This window comes from Oncorhynchus mykiss, chromosome 19 (assembly GCF_057628025.1).
Source record: "Oncorhynchus mykiss isolate SJ-2025 chromosome 19, ASM5762802v1, whole genome shotgun sequence".
Lineage (NCBI taxonomy): Eukaryota > Metazoa > Chordata > Actinopteri > Salmoniformes > Salmonidae > Oncorhynchus > Oncorhynchus mykiss.
In genome coordinates this window covers 51636529-51653893 of record NC_143040.1, presented here as the reverse complement: position 1 = coordinate 51653893, position 17365 = coordinate 51636529, and the positions used below count along the sequence as shown (strand labels likewise).

Genomic DNA, 17365 nt, shown 5'->3' with positions numbered 1-17365 from the left:
CAAGGAGCACTGTGCAAGCGATAATATTGAAATGGAAGGAGTATCAGACCACTGCAAATCTACCAAGACCTGGCCGTCCCTCTAAACTTTCAGCTCATACAAGGAGAAGACTGATCAGAGATGCAGCCAAGAGGCCCATGATCACTCTGGATGAACTGCAGAGATCTACAGCTGAGGTGGGAGACTCTGTCCATAGGACAACAATCAGTCCTATATTGCACAAATCTGGCCGTTATGGAAGAGTGGCAAGAAGAAAGCCATTTCTTAAAGATATCCATAAAAGTGTTGTTTAAGGTTTGCCACAAGCCACCTGGGAGACACACCAAACATGTGGAAGAAGGTGCTCTGGTCAGATTAAACCAAAATTGAACTTTTTGGCAACAATGCAAAACGTTATGTTTGGCGTAAAAGCAACACAGCTGAACACACCATCCCCACTGTCAAACATGGTGGTGGCAGCATCATGGTTTGGGCCTGCTTTTCTTCAGCAGGGACAGGGAAGATGGTTAAAATTGATGGGAAGATGGATGGAGCCAAATACAGGACCATTCTGGAAGAAAACCTGATGGAGTCTGCAAAAGACCTGAGACTGGGACGGAGATTTGTCTTCCAACAAGACAATGATCCAAAACATAAAGCAAAATCTACAATGGAATGGTTCAAAAATAAACATATCCAGGTGTTAGAATGGCCAAGTCAAAGTCCAGACCTAAATCCAATCGAGAATCTGTGGAAAGAACTGAAAACTGCTGTTCACAAATGCTCTCCATCCAACCTCACTGAGCTCGAGCTGTTTTGCAAGGAGGAATGGGAAAAAATGTCAGTCTCTCGATGTGCAAAACTGATAGAGACATACCCCAAGCGACTTACAGCTGTAATCGCAGCAAAAGGTGGCGCTACAAAGTATTAACTTAAGGGGGCTGAATAATTTAGCACGCCCAATTTTTCAGTTTTTGATTTGTTAAAAAAGTTTGAAATATCCAATAAATGTCGTTCCACTTCATGATTGTGTCCCACTTGTTGTTGATTCTTCACAAAAAAATACAGTTTTATATCTTTATGTTTGAAGCCTTAAATGTGGCAAAAGGTCGCAAAGTTCAAGGGGGCCGAATACTTTCGCAAGGCACTGTACCAGGAGTTGTGCCAGTCCCGCCACGTCTGTTGACTCATCCAGCTGTAACGCATGTAACTGGCTTGTATGTGAAGCAGTAATTGTTTCAGAACATCTCCTGCCATGTCACTGATGCATTGTGTAACAGTGTTGTTTGATGAAGGCATTGTCTGTATAGTTTTGTTTGCCTTTTCCCCAGCACTGTCCCAGCCATATCTGTGGCAGCAGGAAAAATTAAGCACAGGGTTGGCATCATCATGTTGTGGGGGTGCTTTGCTGCAGGCGGGACTGGTGCACTTCACAAAATAGATGGCATCGTGAGGTAGGAAAATTATGTGGATATCAGTCAGGAAGTTAAAGCTTGGTTGCAAATGGGTCTTCCAAATGGACAATGACACCAAGCATATTTCCAAAGTTGTGGCAAAATGGCTTAAGTACAACAAAGTCAAGTTATTGGAGTGGCCATCACAAAGCCCTGACCTCAATCATATAGAACATTTATGGGCAGAACTGAAAAAGTGTGTGGGAGCATTGAGGCCTACAAACCTGACTCAGTTACACCAGCTCTGTCAGGAGGAATGGGCCAAAATTCACCCAACTTATTGTGGGACGCTTGTGGAAGGCTACCTGAAACATTTGACCCAAGTTAAACAATTTAAAGGCAATGCTACCAATTGTAGTGTTTGTAAACTTCTGACCCACTGGGAATGTGATGAAAGAAATAGAAGCTGAAATAAATCCTTCTCTCTACTATTATTCTGACATTTCACATTCTTCAAATAGTGGTGATCCTAACTGACCTAAGACAGGGAATTTTTACTAGGATTAAATGTCAGGAATTTTGAAAAACTGAGTTTAAATGTATTTGGCTAAGGTGTATGCATATATATATATATATATATATATATATATCTTTAATATATTTTTTAAAATGTGAATCACATTTTTATTATGCTTACCCCCGTTTGGGAATAACTTCTCTAACATAACTAGACTGTAAAGAAAAATCTAGTTGTTTCAACACATTTGTATTAATTAGCTGGATACTATACTGAACAAGAATATAAACGCACATGTAAAGTGTTGGTACCATGTTTCATGGCCAAGCCACCCGGACAGCTGATGAAACAGAAATATTTATGTCTGTAATAAAGCCCTTTTGTGGGGAAAAACTCATGCTGATTGGTTGGGCCTGGCTCCCCAGTGCCCTCCCAGGCCCACCCATGGCAGTGCCCCTGCCCAGTCATGTGAAATCCATAGGTAAGGGACGAATGGATTTATTTAAATTGACTGATTTCCTTACATGAACTGTAACTCAGTAAAATATTTGTTGCATGTTGGGTTTACATATTTTTTCAGTATAGTTTATTCAACTTTTCAGTGTTACCTGAACTAAAATAAAAATAGTTGGAGCAAACTTCGCTCCAACTTGAGAAAGCATAGGCAAAAATTCAGTACATTTAAAATGTTTGCTAAACTTGCTTAATATCTTTATTCAACTATAAATGATTAGGGAATCATACCTAAAAACATCTCCCACGGACACACACACACACGCTAAACTGAATTACAAGCAGATGTGTTCAAAGATAAAGACAGGTTGGTGGTGTAATCCCCTAAAGTGATTCTTGAAGAAGGTGAACTATAGCACAAGGCATGGAGAGGAATTTCAAGTCAGGAATAGATTTTTCCGGGGTTCATCAGAGCACCCGTTGCAGTCACTGAAATAGTAAACACACTAGAGTTGGATCTCTTTCAGAGTGAAGGAGAGGAATTTAAAGGAACGTGTTGGCAGGATTAGATTACATCAGCTGTGAGTGACATGTTAGCACAGAGCAGTATGGGGGAGGGGTGGGCAAGCATTGTGTCTCAGTTAGCCACACAATATTTATCAGAGGCAAGCTCTCCTCTCTCCATTATTCTACCCCTTTCTCACTATCCCACTCCACTTCATCACTCACTCTTACTTTCTCTCTCTCTCTCTCTCTCTCTCTGTCTGTCTTGCTGTCATTCTTCCTCTCTCTTTCTCTCTACCTTCCTCTTCATTCATACTTTATGTGTGCTCTGTGTGGCCATCTACCATGTGTATTCACTCATTTCTAATGTTATCTGTAACCTGTCACACTTGTGCCCTTATAAGGGTTGAAATTGGCAGATTTGGACACTGATAAGCTCCTAAATTGGAACGCAGTGGTTGTACAGTAACATGCTATACACGATGTCAGATCTCAGGGTCTCCGCTTCACAGCTCTGTATGGGTTTTGACTGACAGATTTCTGAACTTGAGCACTACGCGCAACAAGAAGTTGCCCCCATCAATTGGTCAACTTTTGAAACATTTTTGTTGTCTGAGTGAGGGAAATTCTGTAAATTCCTAGGACTTTATGTATTTTCAAAGACGATACTTTGATAATTATAATAAATACCGATTTGATGTCATACAAGCAAGCCAAACACCTGTGAATCCAAATGTGCACTTCACATGTCATAAAACTCATGTCTTATACATGGTCAATGTTTATGATCACTATGTTTGATGTACAGTTACAAGATGACATGACATTACATCCTGGGTTATCCTGAACAGAATGAGCCTACTTTGTTGTATTGTGAGGAAAAATTTCTGTGGACCACACATCTGAATGCACTCATAACTCTTTTATGAACACCAAAATTACGATCTGCTTCTCTGAATTGCCTTGTGAAAGCCTAATACTGTAAGATCGTATTTTGTAATGTAGCTCTTCATATTGGCAATATAGCAACCTTTCAAATGATGCCCACCTGACCCAGATTGCGATTTATAATGGACTGTATTTGGATTGCGTAAGCAACAACAGTAATTGTGTGAAGGCAGGGATACAGGACTGTGTTCCAATCAAAACAACTACAAGTTTGCTTGCTCTCCTCAACAGCACAACTAGGAGAGCTCAACGGCACCTTATAGTTGAAGACTCTTTGAGTTAAAAAAAAGTGCATTGATATGACATAGTTTGGAGTGGTGTGTGGCCACTTGGAAACACGAGATAGACGTTTCACTCAAACCCTTGTATTTTTTTTTGTCCTATGTTACACCTACCTCAAATTTTCCAAGAATATTCTTAGCATGTTACTGAATGTATCCAGAGTGTTTTCAGGTTTTCGTTATGAACAAATGCGGGGAAAAGTACAGTAAATATTTGGATTCAGTCTTGTGTCAGGTGAACTCTTGTGTCCTCGCCTTTAGTCTAATAATTATCCCATAATCTCCAAACTGTTCCCTTTTAATTGCTACCGTGGTCATGCCTTTCTTCTATAAGAAACATTTCATTTTAGCCCTATTCATATAGGCCAATTCGCACGATTGTAAGGGTCCATCTGTGTGATGCTCTTTATTCTGATGAGAAGGTGCTGCAGGGCTACTTGGCTCTTTCTGAGGATGTGTAGGATTTATAATCATTCTGAGCAATGACTAGCTACTCACTCTCATCTTGCCTCATTTCTCTGTTCCACCAACAATAGGATCTACTGTCTTTCAGCGCTTCTTGAACCCATTATCTTATTAGCAGGAGCTTGCAACTCTCAACTTCGGGTGAGGCTGCTGCCTTTTTTGGAGCAAGCGTTAGCTTGAAAGCAGGAATGCCTGACACATCTGTCTGATTTCAGATGTGTTGTCCTTGTGATGGATGTGGTGAGATTGAAGTGATTATGCTCACACAGTGATAGTTGAGGTTATAGAGAAGTAGTTGTGCAGTACAAATGTAATGTGTCATTCTTTATCAGGATAGGTGTGCTATGCATACAGTACGTATATAAAACAACACATAGGTTCCATAACGTCTGCTTCCAACTCACACCCTCAAATACGTAGATCCCCCGCACGCAGCTCACTTTCCAGCCCACTTTCCAGCTCACATCCTCAAACACGTAGATCCCCTGAACGCAGCTCACTCTCCAGATCCCAATCACCTGAATTCTAATCACCTGTTCACACACCTGTATGTCATTATCACACACTATTTAGTTCAGTTCTTTGCACCCCATCACTGTGTGGTATTGTTGGTTTTGTGACACACAGCTTTCAGAGCTATGTTTTTCACCGCCCGTGTATGATAGTTTTTGCCTGCCTCACTAATGACGCCTATTCCCTGCCTGTACTTTAGCCTTTCGGATTTCCTGTTATCTACCTATTGCCTGATCTCCCGGACGACATCACTAGCCTTTTCCCTGCCTGTACTGTTGCCCTTTTGGACCCCCTGTGTATGACCTTCTGCCTGCCCCTGGACACAGCTACCTGCCTCCTCCTGTGGTCCTTTTCAACAAACACCTGCTGCGCCCTGTGCTTGAAACCATCTCTCTGTCTCCCCTCGTGTTCATTACAGCTTCAGCGCATATGGTACACACACTATGTGGGTGAAGTCATGCGTATGTGCTTGAGCCTATTACGGTGATGCTAATAGCTGGGGACAAGCCATTTTCTCTTACTGATTTTCCAGCACACACTCATCAGGTTGGCTATCCATTTCTGTATCCTGGCTGGTGCACCCCTGTTCAAAATCCCAATGCCTATGCTAGTACTACAGTCATCCATTATTTTATTATCCAAAGCTGCTTGTCTTGGCTAGTGCTGCTACAAAGCTCAAGTATTTTCAACCCCCCTACACCGGCATCCCTCTTCGAGCACATCCTGAACCCCCTTCCCCTACACACACACACATGCATACATAAATAATGAAATACTTGTCATCATAGTATCTGATTTTGATGCACGACTGCACAAGAGAAAAGCTTCTGAAGTTGAGTGTTATTTTCAGGTGCTTTGTGTGGATTGACAGGTCTGAGGCTGTTGGTGGGACAATGCCATTGTGCATTCTAAAGAGCATGTCTGTCTAGTCCAATTAAGATCCTCCAGAATGCTGGACTGTTTATTTAGAAAATAGCATGATCCAGCGTCTTCCCCAAACTGCACCAAGCTGTGGAAAAAGAACAATGTAAATATAAACTGTGTTCTGAGGTGTTGTCTTGAGTTTGTGCCACAAACTGTGATCTCAATCAATAGGAAAGACTCAATTTTGCCTCTTTTTTTAAATGTACACTTTAGAGCAGCCTCGCCACAGACAGACAAGTGCCGTACATGGTGTATTATTGGCGAACGGATTAAACATGCTTTGTAGAAGCCAAGGAAGATAAATACTGACTTTTAAAAATGTACTAATCCTCCACTTCCTTATAATCCTGGACAATAGCAGGCAAGGTGACTGCTCCTTCAGTGTGGATCAAACCTGACTTGGAAACTAACCAAGTAGTGATTAGTGGTGCGTGAGCGTGTGTGTGGGTGGCTGTGAAGCATCATATCTGTCGTTTTAATATACCTTAATAATAATTTTGTACTCCATCAATCAACAGACCAATGTTTTATTTGATAAATACAATTTGCTTGAAGTAAACTACTAATGTAGGGGCCTGGATTCAAGAAAGATAGGTTGATGTAGTTGCTGATTTGACAGCATAATTTGTTAATTTATTAGCCATGTCAATATAATTGAGCTGTCCCTTTGCAACAATAATTATTTGAGAGAAATGAATGAAGATGTATACAATTAGCAGACTTACTGTGTAATGAAACAAAACACACGCACACAAGTATGCACACTGTTCTTAAGTGAAACCCTTTTTCCTAATGAATGCCGAGCCTCCACTGATCAAACGCTTAAGTTAAATGATCCCTTGGCTGGCCCTGAATTATCTTTGACTCCTCCCATGCCGTAGCTCTGTGTCACCATGATGATCGGCCATCATCCATACCAAGTCCCTAAACCATTGTCACTATCCCTGGGGTTTACATTGCTTCCTCTCAACATGCCCTATTCACTTCCTCCATCCCAACAGTATAGCAGTGGCACCCAGCACCCACCTCAATGACTGCAGTTATCCAGCCCAACACGCCCGCCTGCCTTCCTCCACTCAGATTGGTCTTGGCAAGTTGAAGCCAGCAACATCAAACAGCCATTTGTCAAACCAGAGCACTGCAGCACTACACAACCATCCCTACCACTACCAGCCCTGTCCATTATCTCATTAGTTGATAGAAATGCAATTGAAGCGGTGACGTTGTTGTGCCGGAAGGACTGGGATGAGTTTTTCTATTGTACTGTCTGTAGTTGTTTGTCACATTATGTCAGTACAGGAGAAGGAAAACTCTGAGAGGTTTGACTATAAATTGACTAAGGAATAAAACTGAATCTATGAGTCAAGAGATGCCCTATCTTTATAAACTAGTGGAACAGCCCTAGGGGCTGACTCTTGATTGATGTGGTGTGCCCCAGCTAACCTCTGCCTTCACAGGGTGGGTTGCAATTTGGCCTGTCCCATCTGTCCACAGCTATGTGGATAGAGTTGGGAGGAGGAGAGATTAATGCACCTGTCTCAACCCTGACTGTCACTGGTAATGGAAAACCAGTCTGGGACAGCCTTCACTGGCGTTGGGTCCCCCGTCTCCCCACACACTCTCCAGCTGCTCTGAGGAAAACACAGACCTCTGCTTGGGATTTCCTTAATAAGGACATTCCTCCACACTCAGATGTAGAAACGAAAGTCCCCTGTCCCTGCAGCTGAGGTTCTCTGAGTCTGTTGTGTAGAAAGACAGTGAGTCATAGTGCCATTTGGCTAGAGTAATGCAACCTCCCTGTAGGAAATGTAGAATTTCTGAATCACAATAGTTTTTTTTCTGTCCCTGACCTTGAGTATTCAGGAATACAAGGCACAGTGTGATATTCAGAGCAGAGTTTGCAATCAGCAATGCAAAGCGCAATGTTTGCATTCAGAAATGTAAGGTACAATGTACAAAGGTTCATTCAAATCAAATCAGGCTTTATTTATACAGCACATTTCAGACATGGAATGCAACGCAATGTGCTTTACAGGAAACATCCAATAAAAAACAATTAAAATATAAGCTGAAATATTTACTACACAACAAACACGATAAAAAACGAAAGAATGACAAACTGAACAACTTAAAAGGAAAAGCAAAGCTAAAAATATGTTTTAAGATCTCTTTTAAATATGTCCACAGTTTCGGCCCTCAGGTTCTCTGGCAGACTATTCCAGAGGCTAGGGGCATAATAACTAAAGGCTGCCTCTCCATGCCTCTTGGTCCTAGGCTTTGGGAACAATGTCCTTCTCTTTGTTTAATTTGTGTACTGAATAAAGCTGCTGAATGTATGGTATTGACATCAGTGTGCTGTTTATCTGATGACTACATCACGCATTCAGTTTGAAAAGCATTTTCATGTGCTGTTCTCCTGTATTTCAAAGAGCACCAATCATATTATCTTCCTCTGGCTACTATTTCTAGCTGCTTGGAGGTGATTATGTAATTCATACAAGAGGAGTTGAAAAGTGATGCCAGGCCGGATTGTGTTCCCAGAATTGGGAGGGGGAGAAAGGGGAGAGGGTGAGGGGTGAGAAAAACATTAAACACTGCCCTGTTTCTCAAGACTCTTAGCCCATCCCTGGCCTATCACTAACACAGCACCACAGCTGAATAGAGGAATTACACTAAAACAGTTATCCGTTTTAGATAAAACTATACAAAATATATTCACATCACCAAATAATTGATTAAACACACTGTTTTGCAATGAAGGTCTACAGTAGCCTCAACATCACTATTTACGGTAGTACCATGGTGTAGCTGGAGGACAGCTAGCTTCCGTCCTTCTCTGGGTACACTGACTTCAATATGAAACCTAGGAGGCTCATGTTTCTCACCCCCTTCCATAGACTTACACAGTAATTATGACCGCTTCTTATTATCTTATTATGACCAACCTATCAGAGCTCTTGCAGCATGAATTGACATGTTGTCCACCTAATCAAAGGATCAGAGAACGAATCTAGAACTAAACGCATAAGCTACAGCTAGCTAGCATTGCAGTGCATAAACTGTGGTGAGTAGTTGACTCAAAGGGAGAGAAAGACAATAGTTTTTTTTCAGTTTCAGTTTCACTTACTTAGCTAGCAAATGCATAGAGAGCTAATTTTGTATTAATTTATTGCCACTGGGGCTCGTCGGTGTAAGTGCTAAACTGCTTACTGACGGTAAATTGTAACGTTACTGCATGATTGTAGCAGGTTTACTTGAAAATAAAAGAGAGCCACACACTCTAGGAGCTCAGATGCAAAAATGTAATACCAACGTTTCGACAGCCAAGCTGTCTTCATCAGGGTATAATCACAAACACTGCAGGATGACTCGTTTATATAGTGTCAAAAGACACAGGTGTCTGTAATCATGGCCAAGAGTGGCCTAATATCATTGGTTAATAATCTAATATTAAAATGTCATACAAAGAACAGCATACAAACAACAAATGGATAGCATAGATTAATTTGACTACACAAGTTTACAAACAATTACAATGGCAAAGTCACAATAATCACAAGAATGGCTTAAGATCAAAGTCTACGTTGAGACCGAAGGGCGCAAGGGTCTTTAAATTAAAGATCCAGGCAGCCTCTCGTTTTAACAAATTATCAAGGTCACCCCCTCTCCTAGGGAGGGTGACATGTTCGATGCCAATATAACGCAGAGACGAAATCGAGTGGCCTGCCTCCAAGAAGTGGGCCGCAACTGGATAAGTAAAGTTTTTACACCTAATGGTGCTACGTAGCTATTGTAGCAGGTTTACTAACATGTTAGTTCTATTAGCAATGTTGACTAGGAAGTTACTGTAGCTAATATGGTGACAACGATGTCGGCTGTGTGTAGTGGTTATGATATAGTTTGGCTTGGAAAGGTTTTTTGCCTGGTCACATACAGCTGATGTGTTGTGCATTGAAATTCACAAGCGAAGGGAAAAGGTGAGAGGAGGAGAGTGTGTAGATGCGAGAAGGAATACAATGTAGCTGCTATGAAAGTGAACTGGGTTTACGGTTGATCATTCCGCCGATTCTGTTGAAAAACTTTTCTTAAACGGAAGCAAACGGAACGGGGATAAACATCTATTTAATTTAATTTAACTACTCAAAACAGTTAAGAATGAATTCTTATTTACAATGAAGGCCTACCCCGGCCAAACCCTAACCCAGATGATGCTGGGCCAATTGTGCGCCGCCCAATCACGGCCGGTTGTGATACAGCCTGCAATCAAACCAGGGTCTGAAATGATCCCTCTAGCACTGAGACGCAGTGCCGTAGACTGCTGCGTTCTTCGGGATCCAATAGAAACTGTCGTTTGCAACTGTTGGACTAATGTTTACACCCTAGATCAGCAAGATGCAGGCAAGAGTGTGCAAGTCGGTATTGAATGTGTCACACAACATTTTCTCTCGACCTGTGTGCACCTACATTGTAAACGTTCATTCATAGGCTAGGTTGTAGCAACCGCATGATGGGTTTAGGGAAAATTGAGTATCATGTAGTAGCCTAAACCTGTCGCTGTTACATTGAAGTGGGTGAATGGAATATGAATGACAGTCATCCAATATGCTGTAACAGAAATAAGGCCAGGCTCATTAAAAAAAAGTACCGACCATCACTGATTTCCAGAGCTGTGACAGAGCGAGCAGAATAGTTGCAGGAGCACATTTCAAATGCAAATTGAGTGTCACAATAAAATATGAAAAATAATCTCCTGACACAGAGAAAACCGAGAACCGCCTGACGCCTCCCCCCTCTGAGCTGACGGGAGTCAGCAGCATGCTGGTGCGGTAGATCTCTGGCCTGCTATCTGAATACAAAGATACCGGATTAGAAGTTGTTGAGTGCAGTTGGCAAAACAGGAGCCCTGATTATAATGTAGGGAGCTACATCGCACCATGAAATATATAACGGGACAAGGCAAGGGGAAGAATTGCCCAGTGAATCATTCAGCCCTGCCTGGAACGTGACTGGCGGCTGCTGGAAGGGGGATGCTACATACATCAGACGGCAGGCTGTTGCTCAGATGTGGAGCGTGCCACGATGGAGGGTGGAAAGTGGGGGGAGCAGAGAAAGTGGAGGGAGCAGAGAGTGGCAAGGGGAGGGAGAGGAAAGGAGCAGTTGGGCAGGTGAGTATTACATTTTAGTAATTTGGCAGACACTCTTATCCAGAGCGACTTACAGGTGAAGGAGCAAACGGCTGGGGTCAGAGGATGATAAATCCTGAAATAGGGCAGTGGGTAGGCTATTTCCTGCCATGCCCTGGAGTGTAAAACATCCAAAGATTAAGGATGACATTGTGAGTGATCTGAGCATGAAGGGGTTAATTAGAACACTTGCACCTCCAGGGGGGTAAAGCTGCCCCTCTGATTCACCATGTTCCTGCCTTGGCCTGTCACAGATCCAACATGGCAGCTCAGCCTAATAGCTTCCGCTCTCTGATAACGCCAGGCCTTCCTCTGCTCTGTCCACACCCAGGCTTGCCGTGAGAGGGATAATCACTGATCATTAGGTCTATAGAATATAGACTCACTGGTTTCTAAAAGAGAATGTGCAGCTGTGTTCTCTGGGTTCTGTCTCTCTCTTCCCCCTTCTCTCTCTCTCTGCCTCTTTATTTTTCTGACTATCTCTCTCTCTCCTTACAGTTTAGCTCTGCATCCGGAGCGTGTGCTGGTAGCCACGGGACAGGTGGGCAAGGAGCCTTACATCTGTGTGTGGGATTCCTACACCGTACAGACCGTGTCCATCCTCAAGGACACGCACACACACGGCATCGCCTGCCTGGCCTTCGACCTCGATGGACAGGTACAGTTATGAGACAACACTTCCTTATGCGTATCCATGCTGTGTGCTCATACAAAATACGGAAATCTACTTTGCTAGATTTCCGTATTATTGTACTACATCAAGTGACAGATGTAGGGGGAAAAGACTCAGGATAATTGCAGATGATTAGATGAACATGAATAGTTCAGTAAGAAATGAATATAGCAGCTACATGACTGTTAGCGCCTCCTCTGCTCTGGCATGGCAGTGGCACTCCTGCTCGGCTCGCCCACTGGGTTGCGTTTCTAAATGACACATCTGTGATTGCTCCAGTGGTTTTAGCAGGAAGGCTATACAGCGACAGAGAGAGTGTGAGAGAGAGGTTTAACGTTAAGAGTCAGCTGGAATCTCTTTCATCCACTGACTCACAGAGTTTGGCAGCACGTTGTGAAGTTAAGGTGAGCAACACAAACAGTACAGGGGCCAGAGCTTTGATGACTGGAGTAGCAGTGTACTCCAGTAGAAGAGTGTATCGTTACTTATGGTGTTGTTTTCTCTGTGCAAACTATTGCTAATGTATTTCAGCTCTTCATGCCATATTTAACATTCTGCACCCCCCACCCATTGCATTTTCATATAAGTTACTGACATTATAGGAGGAACTAGTATAATTTGCATGAGGCATTATTGATAGGTGTTATAACTTCATGTATACTCCTTCACTGAAATGTTAGCTTGTTGCCAACTCTCCACAGAGGAATACTTTTCAGGGTTTATTTACAGTCGTTTGCTGTCTAGTATTTGTTGCATTTAAAAAAATCTATATTTCATGGATCAAGCACTCAGTTTTATCTTGGTGAGCCCCTCTGAGTCTCCCATAGGGCCCCTCAGAGCAGTTCTACCTCCACTGTTTACAGAGCTACACCATGGAAATTAGTCCATGCATTTTCCTGGTTGGATAGAGTCGTCTGGGGATTGAGATAGGATGTGACAGTCTAAAACTATAACAGGCTCTGGCTTTGAATGCCTCTGTGTTCACTGGGTCTCCTGATCTCTCTCTGTCCTCTCTACGGATCTGGTCATGTCAACATTGTCTGGACTGTGTTATGTTCCCAAGTGGCTCAGCGGTCTAAGACATTGCATCTCAGTGCAAGAGGTGTTATTATAGTTCCTGGTTCGATTCCAGGCCTTATCACATCCAGCCGTGATTGGGAGTCCCATAGAGCGGCGCACAATTGGCCCAGCATCGTCTGGGTTTGGCCAGGGTAAGAATTTGTTCTTAACTGACTTGCCTAGTTAAATAAAGGTTCAAAAAAAGTAAAATGGCCCCTTCCAGATGACAGTGAAGAAACTTCTGAGGACAGTTGACATTGATAAAAGCACTTATTTCTTATCCAATGCAAATAAAAAATCCACATTTACATTTTAAGGATTTGTTTCAAAATGGTCTCTAAAGGGTTCAGTGATTAATCACAGTAGGAATATACACTGAGTGTACAAAACAGTAGGGACACCACCTTCCTAATATTCAGTTCACCCCCTTTTGCCCTCAGAACAGCCTCAATTCATCAGGTTATGGACTCTACAAGGTGTTGAAAGCGTTCCACAGGGATGCTGGACCATGTTGACTCCAAAGCTTGGCTGGATGTCCTTTGAGTGGTGGACCATTCTTGATACACACAGGATACTGTTGAGAGTGAAATCCCCATCAGCATTGCAGTTTTTGACACACTCAATCCGCTGCGCCTGACACCCACTATCATACCCCGTTCATAGGCACTTAAATATTTTGTCTTGCCCCTTCACCCTCTGAATAGCACACACACACAATCCATGTCTCAACGATTAAAAATCTTTCTTTAACTTGTATTTTCCCCTTCATCTACACTGATTGAAGTGGATTTAACAAGTGACATCAATATACGGGACCATAGCTTTCAAAAGGATTCACCTGGTCAGTCTAGGTTAATCCTAGATGTAAGGCCATCCAGGACCTACACCAGGCAATATCAGGGTAAGGCCCTAAAAATTGTCAGAAAGACTCCAGCCACCCTAGTCATAGACTGTTCTGTCTGCTACCGCACGGCAGCCGGTACCGGAGTGCCAAGTCTAGGTCCAAAAGGCTTCTTAAAAGCTTTGACTCTGTACCAGTACCCGCTGTATATATACATGTATATCCCGCTATGGTTAATTTACTGCTGCTCTTTAACTATTTGGTATTTTATTTGGTACTTAACACATATTTTTCTTAAAACTGCACTGTTGGTTAAGGGCTTGTAAGTAAGCATTTCACTGTAAGGTCTACTACACCTGTTGTATTCAGCGTATGTGACAAATACAATTTGATTTGATGTCATGGAAAGAGCAGGTGTTCCTAATTTTTTGTATACTCAGTGTATAAAAGCTTCCTTCATTTGTCAATCTGTAAACCCTTTGAGCTAACCCACAAAGACCAAGCAATAACCCCTTTGAGCTAACCCACAAAGACCAAGCAATAAACCCTTTGAGCTAACCCACAAAGACCAAGCAATAAACCCTTTGAGCTAACCCACAAAGACCAAGCAATAAACCCTTTGAGCTAACCCACAAAGACCAAGCAATAACCCATTTGAGCTAACCCACAAAGACCAAGCAATAACCCCTTTGAGCTAACCCACAAAGACCAAGCAATAAACCCTTTGAGCTAACCCACAAAGACCAAGCAATAATCCCTTTGAGCTAACCCACAAAGACCAAGCAATAAACCCTTTGAGCTAACCCACAAAGACCAAGCAATAAACCCTTTGAGCTAACCCACAAAGACCAAGCAATAAACCCTTTGAGCTAACCCACAAAGACCAAGCAATAAACCCTTTGAGCTAACCCACAAAGACCAAGCAATAAACCCTTTGAGCTAACCCACAAAGACCAAGCAATAAACCCTTTGAGCTAACCCACAAAGACCAAGCAATAAACCCCTGATAAGGGCCGTAATGCATTTTTACTTTCAACAATAAAGAAGCAGTTTTATCAACATTCCACTGTCCTACAATATTTACTGAACTTCCTCTTCACTGGAGAGCGCGTTAGTGTTCACTCCCTTTGCACCTCACCTGTTAGAACATGCTTTGCTGTATCGCGGAGTAGCCTATCATAATATATTATATATATATACTCTGAAGAGAGCACAGCTCTGTGATCGTGTCATCGTTGCACCATGCAAAAATATTGCCTCTAGGTCAAACCGTTAGAAAGTTATGACTCATATTATTGGAGCTACCTTTAGAAAAGATATATATCAACTTTGTAAACTATTTTGCGGGCCGTATACTACTCGTGGGCTGTGCGGCCAACCATTTATTTGATAACAAACAGAAGTAAGATCCCTGCTGTATCCACAATGCTTAAACAGCCCTTCTGAATCATTTGTCAATTGCTTCATGCTATCATGACTCAGCCAATCTTCCACCGCTCTCACCTTTGTCAGGATCCATCTGAGCGTTCCCTGCAGCGATGACGTATCCCAAAAAGGAGTAAATGGAGCAATGGAATTCACATTTCTCTGCTTTGACAAACAGCTGGTTCCCCCAGGAAGTGCTGGAGGACTTGTTGGATGTGGAGGACATGTTCTTGAGCTGAACAGGAAAAGACAAGGATGTTGTCGAGGTAGACAAACACAAACCGGTTTAAAATGTCACGGAGCACAGCGCTGACCATGGCCTCGAACACTACGGGAGCGTTGGTCAGTCTGAACAGCATAACCAGATTCGCGTAGTGTTGAAGGCTGTCTTCCACTCGTCTCTTCCCGTATCCAAACTAGGTGGTAGGCATTCCAAAGGTCCAACATCAAAAAGATGTTCACCCCCTGGAGAGGCTCGAATGCTGAAGAGAGGAGTGGTAGATTTTTTTTACCGTGATGTCATTGAGGCCCCGATAGTCGATACAGGGTTTAGTCCTTTTTTCCACAAAGAAGAACCCTGCAGCCAGAGTCCTCAAATGTAGTCCTCTATGGCCTTATTCCCAGACAGGGAATAAAGCCGCCCCCGAGACAGTGTGGTGCCCAGGAGGAGATCAATGGCGCAATCATAGGGACGATGCAGCGAAAGTGATGTGGCGTGAGTCTTGTAGAAAACCTCCCGGAGGTCCTGGTACTCTGCGGGAACAGCGTAGAGATCCAAGGCTTTTCCCAAGCCTGCAGGAGGACGTCCCTGGGCAAGCTGTGCCGCCTTAAGGCAGTGTGCATGGCAGAACTGGCACCAACCCAGGATAGAACTAGTAGCCCAGTTGATCAAGGGGTTGTGCCTCTGGAGCCATGAAAATCCCAAAACCACAGGAACATGAGGAGATTAAATTAGTAGAAACTGTATGGACTCACTGTGATTGACCGACACACGCAGGTTAATGGGAACCGTACTGTGAGTGCCTCTGCCAATGGAGCGTCCGTTCAATGCTCTGGCGTCCATGGGAATAGAAGGGGGTTATGTGGAGATACCCAGCTCAGATACCAGGGTAGCGTCCATGAAGCTCTCATCAGCCCCAGAGTCAATGAGCACCCGGAGAGATTTAGCAGGATAGCATGAAGAGGAGTATGAGTAATAGGAGTTTGGAGACTCCCAGTATTGTTCACCAGCGTACTTGTACCTACTGATGAGCCTGTTCCTTTACTGGACAGGTGGATATATAATGTGCTGTAATACCACAATACAAGCAACTGTTGGAGCTCAGCCTGCGTAAATGTTCATTAGGAGACAATCTAGCCCTGCCCAGCTGCATGGGCTCTGGAAGAGACGAGTCACCAGTCCCCGATGATTCCCGAGGGAACTCGGGTGACTTCAGATTCTCTCAGGAATGCAGGACTCGAGGACTTCCAGGATTGTTCGGAGGCAAGGGAGAAACCGTGGACGGGCGAGTGTGACCGAGAACAGACCTCCTCTCCCTCCTGCGTTCCCGTAGGCGCCCATCGATCCTCATGGTCAAGGCTATGAGGGAGTCGAGGTCCATGCATAACTCCAGAACTGCGATCTTTAATTTCCTCCGATAATACATGAAGGAAGGTGCCGACCAGGGAATCCGGGTCCCAGGCACTCTTGGCTGCCAACGTGCAAAAGTCTACTGTGTAGTCTGCCACACTACAGAAGTCTTGACATAGTTGAAGTAGCTTCCGAGCAGCCTCTATCCCAGACACCGGAGAATCTAACACCTTTCTCACCTCCGCTACGAAATCCTCCAGACGAATGCAAACGGTGGATTGTTGCTCCCTTCCAGACATCAGCATTATGAGATACTCTATGTTTGAACGGTCTTAAGGAAATGAAGAGGGCTGCAGCTCAAAGATGAGGGAGCGCTGGGAGAGATGCGCCCGGCAGGTCCCAGGATCCCCAACATAGCGCTCCGAACGTGGTATGCGGAGTTCTTCTGGAAGCTGGGTTAGGCTGGGGAAAAGCACCGCTGGTAGCAGTGTTACTGAGTGTCCGGGAGGTTTCTGTTGTGGCTTTCTAGATAGATAGTCTGCGGAATTACTCCAGTGATGAGTTGAAACCCTGGTTATGGCGTTCCACCAAGGAATGGAGTCCTTCCAAAAGGTTCTGAAGTAGCTCCTCGTGTCT

General features: G+C 43.5%; 1 protein-coding gene across 3 annotated transcripts in view; it reads left to right on the top strand.

The window, feature by feature from the left end:
• The window catches only part of eml5 (EMAP like 5), a 66889-nt gene that overhangs the window by 6796 nt on the left and 42728 nt on the right, over positions 1 to 17365 (top strand). For all 3 annotated transcript variants that reach the window (XM_021574374.3, XM_090211335.1, XM_090211334.1), the window contains exon 2: positions 11660 to 11819. In XM_021574374.3, coding sequence (XP_021430049.1) covers positions 11660 to 11819 — 160 coding nt within the window. The remainder of the gene's footprint in view (positions 1 to 11659; positions 11820 to 17365) is intronic.